The 12,421-nt window shown below is 47.0% G+C and overlaps 1 protein-coding gene across 2 annotated transcripts; it reads right to left on the reverse strand.

Annotated features, from left to right (window-relative positions):
* Positions 1 to 453: 453 nt before the first annotated feature.
* On the reverse strand, positions 454 to 12,191 carry LOC135410976 (ankyrin repeat domain-containing protein 9-like). Of its 2 annotated transcripts, none has more exons than XM_064648012.1 (2): positions 11,008 to 12,191; positions 454 to 1,695 (listed from the first exon to the last, which is right to left on the reverse strand). In XM_064648012.1, the coding sequence occupies exons 1-2, from the start codon at positions 11,878 to 11,880 to the stop codon at positions 1,600 to 1,602; spliced, it is 969 nt and encodes a 322-aa protein (XP_064504082.1). In that variant the 5' UTR covers positions 11,881 to 12,191; the 3' UTR covers positions 454 to 1,599. The 2 variants fall into 2 exon arrangements, 1 of the variants encoding a protein (XP_064504082.1); XR_010428952.1 differs by lacking the exon at positions 454 to 1,695 and adding an exon at positions 6,196 to 6,798 and having other exon boundaries at positions 7,074 to 12,185.
* Positions 12,192 to 12,421: the final 230 nt, after the last annotated feature.

Consider the following 12,421-nt stretch of genomic DNA (forward strand, 5'->3'; position numbering starts at 1 on the left):
TGACCCTACAAGCCCTGTGCAAAACAACTTGCTTCTTTCTGTAGCTCTTTGTTTAGAGCCCAGCTCCAGGGTCAACTTCCAGGGCACGTGAGGCCCTTCTGTCACTGAATGACCCCCAAACCTCTGGTGGCTGACAGTAAAGGCACCTGCTCCACCTTCCTGCAGCTGGGTTTGCTTTTTTGGGTTTGTTTTGGACACTGCACCCAAAGGCCGTGCTGTCATCACCAGCCAGACACGGTGAGGGGCAGCTGGTGGCAGTGGGTTCCCTCACCACTCCAGGGTCTCCCCACAGGGATGGGGTCCCCTCACAGCCCCAGGGTCACCTTGTTGTCCACGAAAAATTTTTACCCAGTGTTCCAAAGCCAATAATTGCACACTCGAGAGAGACATTGATTATTTCAGAGTTGCACAAGCCTGAGTGCTCAGTGGTATTCCACAAATCAAGCAAGCCAATTATTAAAACTGTTTATTATTTATACATTTTGGCAGTCCAAGGCATTAATGTTCATTGGCTACAAGTTACATAGTTCTTTTATTAATCAGTATTCTATCTTCTACTGGTTAATGGTTCTCTTGCTTCTCATGCTAATTAGTCTGCATGCTCAGTCTTCCTCCTCTTTTGGTTTGGTGGCTTTCTTGGGTTGGTGGTTCATGAGTCAGTGGTCGTGATCTCCCCCTGCCAGAATTACCTTTTACCCAGTCAGAGCTGATGCAGCACAGTTGCTGAGTTGTCTTTATTAGTTTTCTTCCTTGCCTGGGAAGTTCTGCCAAATGTCCTGGTGGCCTGTAAACTCTGCATTCTTCATGCCCACTATCAGTGGTACACCCTTCTCCCCAGGCTCAGTTAACCTCCCCTCGGTCTGAGATCACTGAAACGTGTCGAGGCCCTAAACCTTAAGAAGGCGATTTCACCAACAAGTAATTTGTCTTTCTAACACCCGGACATCACTCAGAGCTTACTTCCCAGCAGCTCTCTGTTTCAAAGATTAAATATCTTTTGTTGTTGTTGTTGTTGTTGTTCTTGTTCATTAGGCTTGAAAGTGTGCAGAGAACACCCTTTCCTAGGAGAACTTTCACACGTTCCACGTTTCGCGACGCTCTCCCGGCCCCCGGGCCCTCACGGCGGCCGAAGGGCGGCGGCGCCATCTCGCGGCCGGCGGCGGCAGCGCGGCCCAGGCCTGGCCCCCGGGAGCCCTGGGGGTGCCCTTCGCTCTGGGAAGTGTGAACAGAGTCGTAAAAAAATAAAAATAAAAACAAAAACTAACAAACAAACCCCAAACAAGACAAAGGCGGTGCGTGGAAATGATCGCCGGTAGCAGCGGCACAGGTGTGAGAAGCTGTTTTTCGCTCCCCCCTGCGCCGCAGCTCTGGCAGCCGAGAAGCCAGGGCAGGCCTGGGCGAAGGGCGGGCTGTTGGTAATCCCTTTGTGTTCCCATCCTGCCTTGCCCAGCTGAGTGTCCTTCGTTTTATGAGTTGCAGTCTTTATTTTCGCTTCTAATAAACGGTGGTATTCCAGTTCAAAAGCCCCACAGGGCTCATGTGCGGCTGATGATGAGGGGAGGCGGAAGAAAAGGTCTCTCTTTGGAAGACGGATCCGCTTCAAAGCTGTGGCGATTTGAGGACTGACTGCCAAAGCACAGGGAGCCATGCAGGGAAGCAGACAATAGCCAGGCAAGACTGGCCTTTCAGGCAGCGCTGCAGGAATGAAAGAAGAAGAAGAAAAAACACTTAAAAATATTTGAAATGTAAAACTTAAACATGGCGTTTTCATTTTAAAATAAATTCCTTTTTTTTTTTCTTTTAACTGGTGAGAGCATATTCATTAGCAGCTCTCCCAGGTTCAGCAGTTTCTAGATGTTATTGAGGATGGTATAAAGATCCACACAGAGAATAGAAGCAGTAACTACTACAAACTAAAGCTGCAGTTGCCTATTTAAAGTCTGGCCTGGTCTTAAAGGCAAGGACTTGCCTGCCTGAATCTAAAAGCAGTTGCGCTGACAGGTCCAGCAGGGAGGCTTGGAAAAACCTGGCAGGCTGGCACCAGGGACGTTAGTCATGGAGTCCTGCATGGCTGAGGCAGGGTCTTTTTACTCTAAGAATAAGTAAGACTCACGCAGGACGTCTTCTTTCACATCAGCCATGGTGCCTGCATGTGCGTTCATGCTGCGTGCTGTATATCGTGTGCAGTGTTCATCCCCTTCAAGGCAGTGGGGACAAAAGCTCAGGCCAGGATGGAAGGGGTTCCTCAGGTCTAAACATCTGCAAAAGGGGGACAAGAGTGGCCATGGACAGGTCTAGGTTTGGACTTTGTTATTTAAGTGATGGGTTTTTTACTTGAGGGGATGGTGATGATGTGTGTTGGGGTAGAATTGAGACCTTTGGAAACCTGGTTCATGTTTTCAAGAGAACACAAAGCACCGATCTGCTTCTAGAATCTGTTAATTCTGCAATTTGGGAGAGCTGGGTAATTTTGTGGGAAAGATATCCTCAGCCTCCCTGATCCCAAATTTGGGTAACTTACCATACCTTACACCTTCCTGAGGCTCACCAGATCTGAGTGAGCCTGTCTAAGTGAGCATGTGAATTTCTGAGTGCTTAGGGAACACACCTTTAAGCAGGAACTTAACTTAAGCAGAACTCTTTCTTCCTATCATTTTGGCTTTCCTTTTATTAAATCCCAAATTATGCATGGAATGTAATTTTGTCTCTGTCTATCACCATGCTGGTAGAGAAGTGAGCCAAAGGCTGTAGCTATCACCAAAGCTCAGTTCTACCCACAGAAGGAGTCCCATGAAAAACCCCATTTGATCAAGCAGTCAACTCTATCAGTGAGAAGTTTAGTGTCTGAAAATATATATATCACAGCTGAAAATAGCATCCCCCTAAGATCTGTAAACTCAGAAAAAGAGACTGCTTACAGTGTCACTGCCTGACACCTTCCAGGCAGAAGAACAGAGATTTTTGTTCTGTAGTAGTTGCTCATTTTCGGCTTCAGTCAAAGCCTCAAAATCAGAAGCGACTTTTAAAAAATACTGTCTGGATTTCCCTTGAGATCTCAAGACAATGTGTTTTACAGAACCACAGGACAAAAGAATATTCTGAGTGGGAAGGGACCCACTAGGATCCAGCTCATGGGCCTGCACAAGACATCCCCAAGAGTCACACCATGCACCAGAGAGGATTATCCAAATGCTTCTTGAACTCCGGCAGACTTGGTGCTGTGACCACTTCCCTGGGGAACCTGTTCCAGTGCCCAACCACCCTCTGCGTGAAGAACCTTTTTCTAATATCCAGCGTAAACCTCCCCTGACACAGCTTCATGCCATTCCCTCATGTCACTGGTCACCAAAGAGAAGAGATCAGTGCCTGCCTCTCTGTTTCCCCTCATGAAGAAGCTATAGACCACAATGTGGTCTCCCCTCAGTCTCCCATTCTCCAGGCTGAACAGACCAAGTGACCTCAGCCATTCCTTGTATGGCTCCCCCTCAAGGCTCTTCACCATCTCTGCAGCCCAGTGCTGAGAGTTGCTCCAGAGGGACAGGCATTACCTCATTGATAGAGACCCTGTAAGTACTTCTTTCATTATCTGGACCTAATTATGTTGGATGCCACGTACACATGATAGATCTGGGTCAGTTTTCTTCCTTATGAAACTGTGTTCGTATAAATTTTGATATTTTGAATTTTCATTCCAAATCAGAACTGAAACGTATTTTGCAATATTGTCATTTTTGGTGGCATAGAAATGTCAATTTCCAGTCGTCTTTAATGATTATTTCCTTTTCTAATGCTTGTCAGCCTCTTCTTCACCCACTTCAGAAGCCTTCACTGTTTTAAACATACCAACTCTGCTCTAACTCAGGAGACAGTTAAGGTATTTCTTATGTGCACACAATGGACAGCATGATAGAGAGGGGCTTTGTTCAGCATTAGTGGAGATCTCTCCTGTTTAATTCTGCATCAAAGAACAAGGTGTTCTACTGCTGAAGTTAAAAGCAACCTTAGAAAGGAGCAATACCACCTGCCTGGTTGCTCATTCCCGTTACCAGAGCCCCTGTCCCCTTGGGTGGCACCGGCACTGGTGTGACAGCATCATGACCCAGCTTTGCTGGGGCTTGCTTGGTCGAGGGCAAGGAGCAGGGAGCAGGGAAGCAGCAGCAGGCTGGACCTGTGTCTCTAAACTGCTTATGCCAGTGCCTGTTTACACCAGCTTGAAGACTTCATGACAATATCTCCAGAATGTGGACAGTGAGGGCATTATATTGTCTCAGTTTTGAGTCTGGTTCCTGATATTCTCTATGGTCCTGATCTCTAGGAGAAAGTGACAGGGGGTGGTTTCTGCATTGCTGTGCTTGTCATAGCTTATACTGTCGTTTGGGATTCTCCAGACTATTTTCCCTATTTCTGTTCAGCTGTAGGATCTGCTTCCCACAAGGCATCTTGCCATACTGCTTTTTCCAATCCTTTTCTTCCTTTCTCCCAGGTTTTCTTGTGTGAGTCTGACAACTCTGTGATAATCATTCCTCCCCCTCACAGCTCTTCATGGGAATCTGTGTGGGTGGGCATTGCTGGTGTACAGAGCACAGCTATCTTCTCTCTGTATGTACTCACGAAATTTGCCAAAAGCCTTCCCACTAGCGAAAAAATTCCCCTTCACAGGAGATCCATAGCAAAATGGAAACACGCTTTACTAGAGCTGGAACTGAGACTGGAAAATTATGACTGATTTTCCAAATCTAGCATCCCTTAGGAGTCACCCCCAGAGAAATCTGGCTTTTTGGCTCCAGAGTGGCTTCCAAAGTGCTAGAGGCACCTTGGGAGCTGGCGCCTTGGGAACTGGAGCCCGATGGCTGTGCACAGTCATCTGTATCATCAGCTGAGTGAGTTGGTGCAGCAAAACGCAGTGTATGCTCCCAGAAGGCACGGCTGCTGTGCTGGCCAGACAGTCACAGGATAGTATGGGACATGCCAAACCTATCAGCTCCATTTGGGGTGACTCACTTGGGGAGGTGCACTGGAGTAACTGAGGTGTGGGCAGGATTTCGGTCAATGCGTCATCTGCTTGTGACAGTGCTTCCCCCCACACAAGGGAATATACCCTTTAAATTTCTCGCTCTATTTAAATACCTGTCTTGCTGCCTGCTGATGCATGGGCTCCAACTAACTACAGTTGTAAAAAACCTGATACCTAGATGAGACTGGCTCTGAGGGATGTGTCAGCCTGGGACTCCCTCAGCTGCCAGAGCAGCTCGCTGATGCCCTGATTGTCAGCCTCAGCAGAGCTGCCAGGGCATGAGAGAAATTCGGTCAGATTCTTATTCTCAAATGAGAAAGGTGGAAGCAAATAAGCCAGAAAACTTATATCTTTGGGGACCACATTCTTGTGGTGAAATAGTCAGGGCTAAGTCTCCCACTATGAAGGCAAGGAGAGTCTTAATCTTCTTTAGGTGATATCAGAGAAACAATTCCCCTCTCTGCATTTTTTCATGAAACCAATAACTTACAATGCAAGCACAGGCTCAGAGTAGTTATCCTTGGTACTAGGGCGCACTGAGATCTGTAGGTACAGTTGGTGGTGGAGGTCTACTCGTGTGATTATCATCATCATCATCCAAACCAGCTACTCATCACATGAAATGCTTTGGGTAGCTGTTTGTGACAGAGCTTGTGCACAGAACCTGGTGAATCATTACCCCACGGAGAGCACAGAGGGTGGGAGGTGCACATCTGCCTGAGGGCCTTCAGCAGCCTACAGGAGAAGTTGGTGCTGGAAGCCTTGCTGGGGCATCTTGCTGTACAGAGAAAAACCCTAGAAAGGAAGGGATCTTGTTGATGGAATACAAACCAGACAAGGAGAGGAGGCTACTGGCACTGTTATGTTCACTGGAAACAGCTACGTGAGCTGAACTCAAACCTAAAACTGGAAATCTCCAAACCCAATTACCATTCACCCCTGTTGAGCCCCTTCTTCTGACTCATCAGTATGAGTTCACCTCATCACTTGGGGTTGTCTTCTGACAGCACAGCGAGATACTGCAAGCCTGTGAAGGAAAATATTTTCTTCTTCAAATCACATTTTTTGGAGGTAATGGCTCAGCAGTCAAAAATCATCATCAAACAACAAGATGAGCCAAAGCAAAAGCAAAAGATACTGGTGGGTGGTTTTGACCAACTGGCTAATGAAAGACACATCAATTTTATATTGCAAGTTTATTATAGTAATACAGTCAGATTAAATGATTTTCACAGCTAATATACCTAATTATCAGGCTATGTATATATGCTTTATTCCAGCACATTACAATCTTTTTATCTTTAATCATGCAGCAAGTAATGTACAAACACAATTATAGGGCAGATTTTTTCCCCTAAACATTACAAAAGTATGGCTTTATAAGAAAGTCGCAGCATACAGTGAACATTCATTTGTATTTGGGCATGGCAACATTCAGTATTAATCAGTGAACAACAGCATCTGTCACTGCCATGCTGATTCCAAAAAAGCCGAGGGAACTGGGAACAGGGAAATGCCCATCGGTGTTAGAGAGATGGAAAATATATATCTATATACATTCAAAGTACGAAAAATGTAAAAAATTATTTTGGGGATTAAGTATCACTTTTATTTGTATGCTGAAGTCAGAGTTACGGAGTCTCGAAGAACATAAACACGCAAACGGTTTCTGTCTTCCTTTAGACCAACAAACATCAGGAGTGATACAATTGACTTAAAAAGCATTACTTCAGGTGTAAAGAGGTCAGAGGTCAGAATCTGGCCTGTCCTTCCTGCTAATGGTGCTGCAAAAATAGACAGAAGCATATGGTTAGGAAGTCATAGGCAGCTGAATTTTGCTGGCAGCCCAGAGAAAAGAAAGACAAAGATGTATGTTTAATAGATTTTATTTTTTAAAAAATGGATTCTAGAATAAAATGTGGCCAGCATCACAAACCCTTTGCTGGACGATTGGAGTTGCTGGCAATCAGAAGCACTTGTGCTTGGTATTCAGGGGTGAAACACCCATTTCAAGAGCAAAGCTGCTGCTTCTTTACAAGAGAAGAAGAAATGTCCTTACCTGTCAGCAGCACAGAGCCTGGGACGCACAATGAACTCGTGCAAAGGCTGCTTCCTTAAGGCATCGATCGCTGGGTACGAGCAGTGCAGTAAGTACTGTCAGTCAGTTACGGGTTTTACCAGGAGAGGGCAGCCAGACACAGACAGCCGTGTGCGCACATGCACCCACACGTTTTCACTCACACACCCCCACACAACCCCTCCCTCGCCACACACACCCCCCTCAAGTCACTCGCTGTGCTCACTGAAGTGGCTCTCACCACAACTGTAGTCACACACATACCCAGACAACTCAGATCCTTACAATGCTACTCCTCAAAATCGAAATTAAAAAGATGTAACCTGCAGAGCCAACCTGTAATCCAAAGATTAGAAAAGACTTTACCCTCTCCCCTTTTCGCTGTTGTTTTTATTCTTTTCCCCAAGTTCAGAAATACAGATTTTAGCAACACTTACTCAGTATGCATATATGCAAAATGTAAACATCACCACACAGCACCTAGCACCCTTTTTGATTTACAAAGTCACCAACATGTTTCTCATGCAAGCACAGGGATTTTTCAAGACTGTCAGGTTGCAGGAAGTTTGCAAAATACTTTGAGTTTACTTTTGCTAATGACCTGACTTGGAAAGAATGGAGAAAAAAACCCAATGCAGACAGGGCTGAGGTAGATTTGGCCATATCTGATGTAATGTCACTGTATTGAGAAGAAGACAGATAGGATCTCAAACTTTAACAAATGGGTCACCACAAGATAAGCAAACTGGGTTTAGGGAGAAGATTGTCCCATTCCATAAGAAGGAGGGCCCATCCTGCAATCATATCACTACAGGCAATGGAAAGAGTTGCCACCACAACACTTAGAGCCCTAAATTTTGGCCCAATGGGACTGCACATGGGAGGTCCAATAGTAGCTCCATGACTGAGGACCAGCTAGTACTTGATCTCTTGTTAAAATGGTCAGGAGAAGGAGAAATGAGGGGGCTGTGGAGTGATCTTTCCTGTGTGGGTAACTGCCTGTTACACATTGGGGTGAACACACTAGGAGTTTTGCATGTTGGCCAACAGTGGACCAGGCTGTGGTACCAGTCACAAATATGCCCCAGAAAGAAACTGCTCAAGACAATCCATCTTCTATCCTCTCTCTGGGCAACTGGATGGAGAGGAGACTTGCACATGGACAAATGCATGCATACAAGCATCCCGTTGTCAGCTACAAATCCACCCATAAGCCTGAAGGGCCTGATCCCTGACCTTTGCAATGATCCACAATTATTATGGCCAACAAGAAATCCCTGCACCATTTTAGACTCAGTTGCTCCCAGTGGGTTGCTGTGGCTCTCTGAGTACAGCCTCCTGCCTTATTAGAAAGTGCTCTCCATTAATGCCAAGAATCCCTACCTGTCTCCTTGGATTTGTAAGTCTAACAGCCTTCCCCTTCCTCCTGTCTTTTCTGCAATTCCTTATAGCACAAAACTCTCATGGTTTCGAGCCAGCGCAAAAACAGTGGATGATTTCCATTCCCTCCTTTCTTGGGATCTCTGCTCCCGGGGCCTAATTACTATTCTAATAATATCCATCACCAGCCTCCTCCGCCTCTCACCCACCGACATCCGGATGAGATACCGCAGTGCTACTGGGAACAAACCCAATCCTACTCCTCTGGACTCCAGGGGTACCACAGGGGCCATGCTCTGCACAGTTGCTCTGGTCAGTCATGGGCAGCGAGCACCTGCACTGTCCTCTGTCTTGAGCTCCAGGTTTTTGTGGGGAGGGGTGGGGTGTATGTTCCAGGGCTTGGGAGCCTGCAGGGCTTGGCAGAAGCAGCTGAGCCACCGCTTATGATGCAAATCTGCCTTGGGCCCTGCTTTGCGTCCCAAGCTGTGACAACCTCTGTCTGCAGCAAAGCCTGCTGAGGGAGCAGCCTCCCTGCAAAACCCTCACCCAAGATTGACCCTGAATTTCCCCGTTCACAGCCTCTCCCACTGAACAAGGAGGAATAGACACAGATGGAGAAAGACATGCAAGTCCCCAGGGGCAGGGGCAGAAGGACACTGCAGAACCAGGGATGTGGGATTTCAGGAGAAGGGTTAACCCGTTCATGGCCTGCTTGCCACTTTTAGGGCCAGGCTGACATTTTCTCCGCCTCACAAGCAATCCTGCATATTCACCTGCCTAGCTCAGGTGGCACTGGCACTGAGGTCCTCCTATGGCATGTGGGAAGGAAAGGCTGGGAGGAGCACCCCAGGGTCTCAGAAAGCATGTTCCAGTTTGCTGTGACTGACGTGTTGTGCATTCCCACAGGAAATCTCCACCTGGCCATGCCTGGCATCACCAGTGCCCTGGCATACAGGAGGTACCCCATGCAGAGGGAAACTGAGTGGAAAAAAGAGTCCAGTACGGCCTCCGTGGCACAGGCAGGGAATTAGACCAGATGAGACATGAGCCATTTTTGCACAAAGCAATTGAGATGTGACTAAACATCCTTTCTTAGCCATAGTCTTGCTAAAAGGGTTTCGTGCCCCACAGACTTTGGCTCCAAGTTCAGTTGAAGAGCAGAGTGAGTTCTTCACTGCTGCTCAGTGCGGATCTGGGAACTGAGTTACACTACTCCAGCAGAACAGAGGGTTGGGCTTACAAAGAGAGGAGAACACTGGGGTCCAAAATAAGGGATATCCCCCAAAGGGAGTGGGGGCTCTACCACTGCTGCTCCATTGGTGCTGAGAAAAGCCAGGAGAGCAGGACCAGTGCCTTGAACAGAGATGGTTCTGCCTGAGCAGTGAGGTTCAGAGCTACCCAGAAGGCGGGGAAGCCCCAAACCCACTTTCTGCGAACACACCCCGCCTGCAGTGCCCAATCAGTGGGAACTTTTTGTCATTTCCAGGGTCAGACCCTCTGTCTGGACCTGGGTGGCAAAAATACTCTAATTGACAGCAAGGAACAACTTTTGACAGCAGAACATCACACCCCAGTTTAGGATAACTAACAAGTGCTGGTGGCTCTGAGACCCACTGGGAAACCAAGTTAGTGAGCTACATCTCCTGTAGAGATATGTTCTAAAACACAAGTCAGAGAGAAATAGTGTCACTTACGAAGGACAGGGCTTCCACTGGCCCTGCTCCAATTGCCATTTGTTTACTGGGCAACAAGGAAAATGGTTCCTTCCCCACTGCACAGGTCTGTAGAGGCATCAGGGCTGGGATTGTCTTTAACCCTCTCATTCCCAGGTGAGACAGGATGCTTTCTGTCAGCTGTTCTGTGGGTTTCTATACCCCAATCCCCCAGGAATATACACTCACTGCCCCTCTCTGAACTCATGCCCTCCACATGACCTGCTGTGAAGTATCTTGGTAAAATCAGGTACCCTGCAGGATTGCCTCTGCTTCCCTGCAGCATCAGCCATGGACTTTGTGGTTATTAGTAGATGATGCTAGATCATTGTTAGAAAGGAAACCTGACGTGTGAACCCTGTTGGTAGAGAATGGTGTTTCTCCCAGCTCTAGCAGAACACAGTCCCATAGTTACACCATTTGAAAATCCCATTGGGCGTGTGGGTAAATCCCACATGCCCAGTGTGTTCCTTTTTACCCAGGTACATTACATGGGATAGAGTTATCATATTGGGAATTCAGATACACTGATACCAGTTGACAGCTAAGAAACCAAACATAACACAGTCTCGACTACAGTTAACCCTTCACATGCACAACAAAACAGAGAACAAGGAAGGCTTTTGCCTTTAAAAGTGCCGTGCCTGCAATCAGTTAGAAAAGACATTTAAAATCTTGTCACAAAATATTGGATTTTCCAGCATAGCCTAATAGGTTAAGTACTAAAATCACACTAAAATGCAGAGGGCGGTGGATGACCAGCTCCCCTAAGTTGCCTTTGAAAATCCAAGACCCAGCGAATAAAGTCAAGGAAAAACATTTACCACATTTTTTGTCGGTAGCTTTTTGCCATAGGATGGTAAGGGCTTTAGTGCCTGAGGTATAGGTAGTTCCTGGATGCTTTTAGGGAAGTGAGAAGGGGGAAGAGTCTGAAGAATAGTTTGCATAGCTTGCAGATATAAAGAAGCAGGTGTGTTCCCCACCAGGCTGTTGAATTTGTCTTCTCCCAGCAAAGCTGTCCAGTGGTCTGGATGCTCCTGCAGAACTTTCCGCATCTTAAACTGTGGGTTGGGCATGAAGAGCAAGAGGTAGTCGAGGCAGAGCTTCTTTGATGCAACATTGACTTTGGAGTCCCACATCTGCTCCAGGATGACGTCCAGAGGGGTAAGCCCTTTACTGTCCTCTATCCTGGGAGAGGCTCCATTCCCAAGGAGGATGAGGACCGTCTCTGACCTCAGCAGTTCACAGGCAAGGTGCAGGGGGGTTTTCCCATCTTCCAGATGAAAGCAGCCAGCCCTATTGATGTAGGAGTTCAAGCTGGGGAGCTTGTGTGCAATTTTGATGATCAGTCCCAAGATATCTCTCCTGTCATATGTGACTGCCATGGCCAAATGAGGAGCAGAGGATGGGCAATAGCAGAAGTGTTCCCCAGGCACCTTGAGAGCCTCCTCTGGAAAATGAGACAGCAGATACTGAGCATAAGGCAGGTGATTATGCACCACTGCATAGAGAAGGGCTTCTGAAGGTGAGTAGGTTCGTAGGCTGGCATTTTCCTCCCAGTAAAAATATTCCATAGTTCTCATGTCTTCCAGCATCCACACAGGCTTGTGATCTCTCACAGCCTGGTAGAACATATAGGATAAGAACTTGCAGTGCCTGCTCTGATCATCCTGCAGGCTGGCCTGGTTACTGGCCATGGCTCAGCAAATAAAGAGCAGCTCCACACAAAATCACTCCAGACTGTAAGATCAGTGCACTTGGAATGCCGATCCCGATGCTGCTGCAACCTTCAGGCTGTCATTGCTGCCTGGACTGCACTAGCTGGAACGCATGGGCTGATCATCTCCACCCATTCATTGTTTTTCCCCTCACTGCAGTGGTTTTGTTTAGGTAAGCACAATCCCACAGGCTCAGTTAACCCGTGCCATGCAAGCAGATGGTTAGTAAGTACATCCCGCTCTGTGCGTGGCACAGGTTACTGAAACGCTGTCAGACTGCGAGTGATTTTATACACACACAGCCAGAGAGAACAGAGGGAGAGACTAAAATTAGCTTGAGAGGTGAGGCGGATTTCTGTCTGCATTTCATGTCTAACCAGATCAGCTCATACACTGCAGTAAGTGGAATAGCAATATTCCTCTTTCTTTTTTTTTATGTATGTCACTCACAGGCACGCACACACACACATCTCATTATATAGTAAAAAATATGTAGCAGTGTAAAATACTCCACAGCTGA

This window comes from Pseudopipra pipra, chromosome 3 (assembly GCF_036250125.1).
Source record: "Pseudopipra pipra isolate bDixPip1 chromosome 3, bDixPip1.hap1, whole genome shotgun sequence".
Taxonomy (NCBI): domain Eukaryota; kingdom Metazoa; phylum Chordata; class Aves; order Passeriformes; family Pipridae; genus Pseudopipra; species Pseudopipra pipra.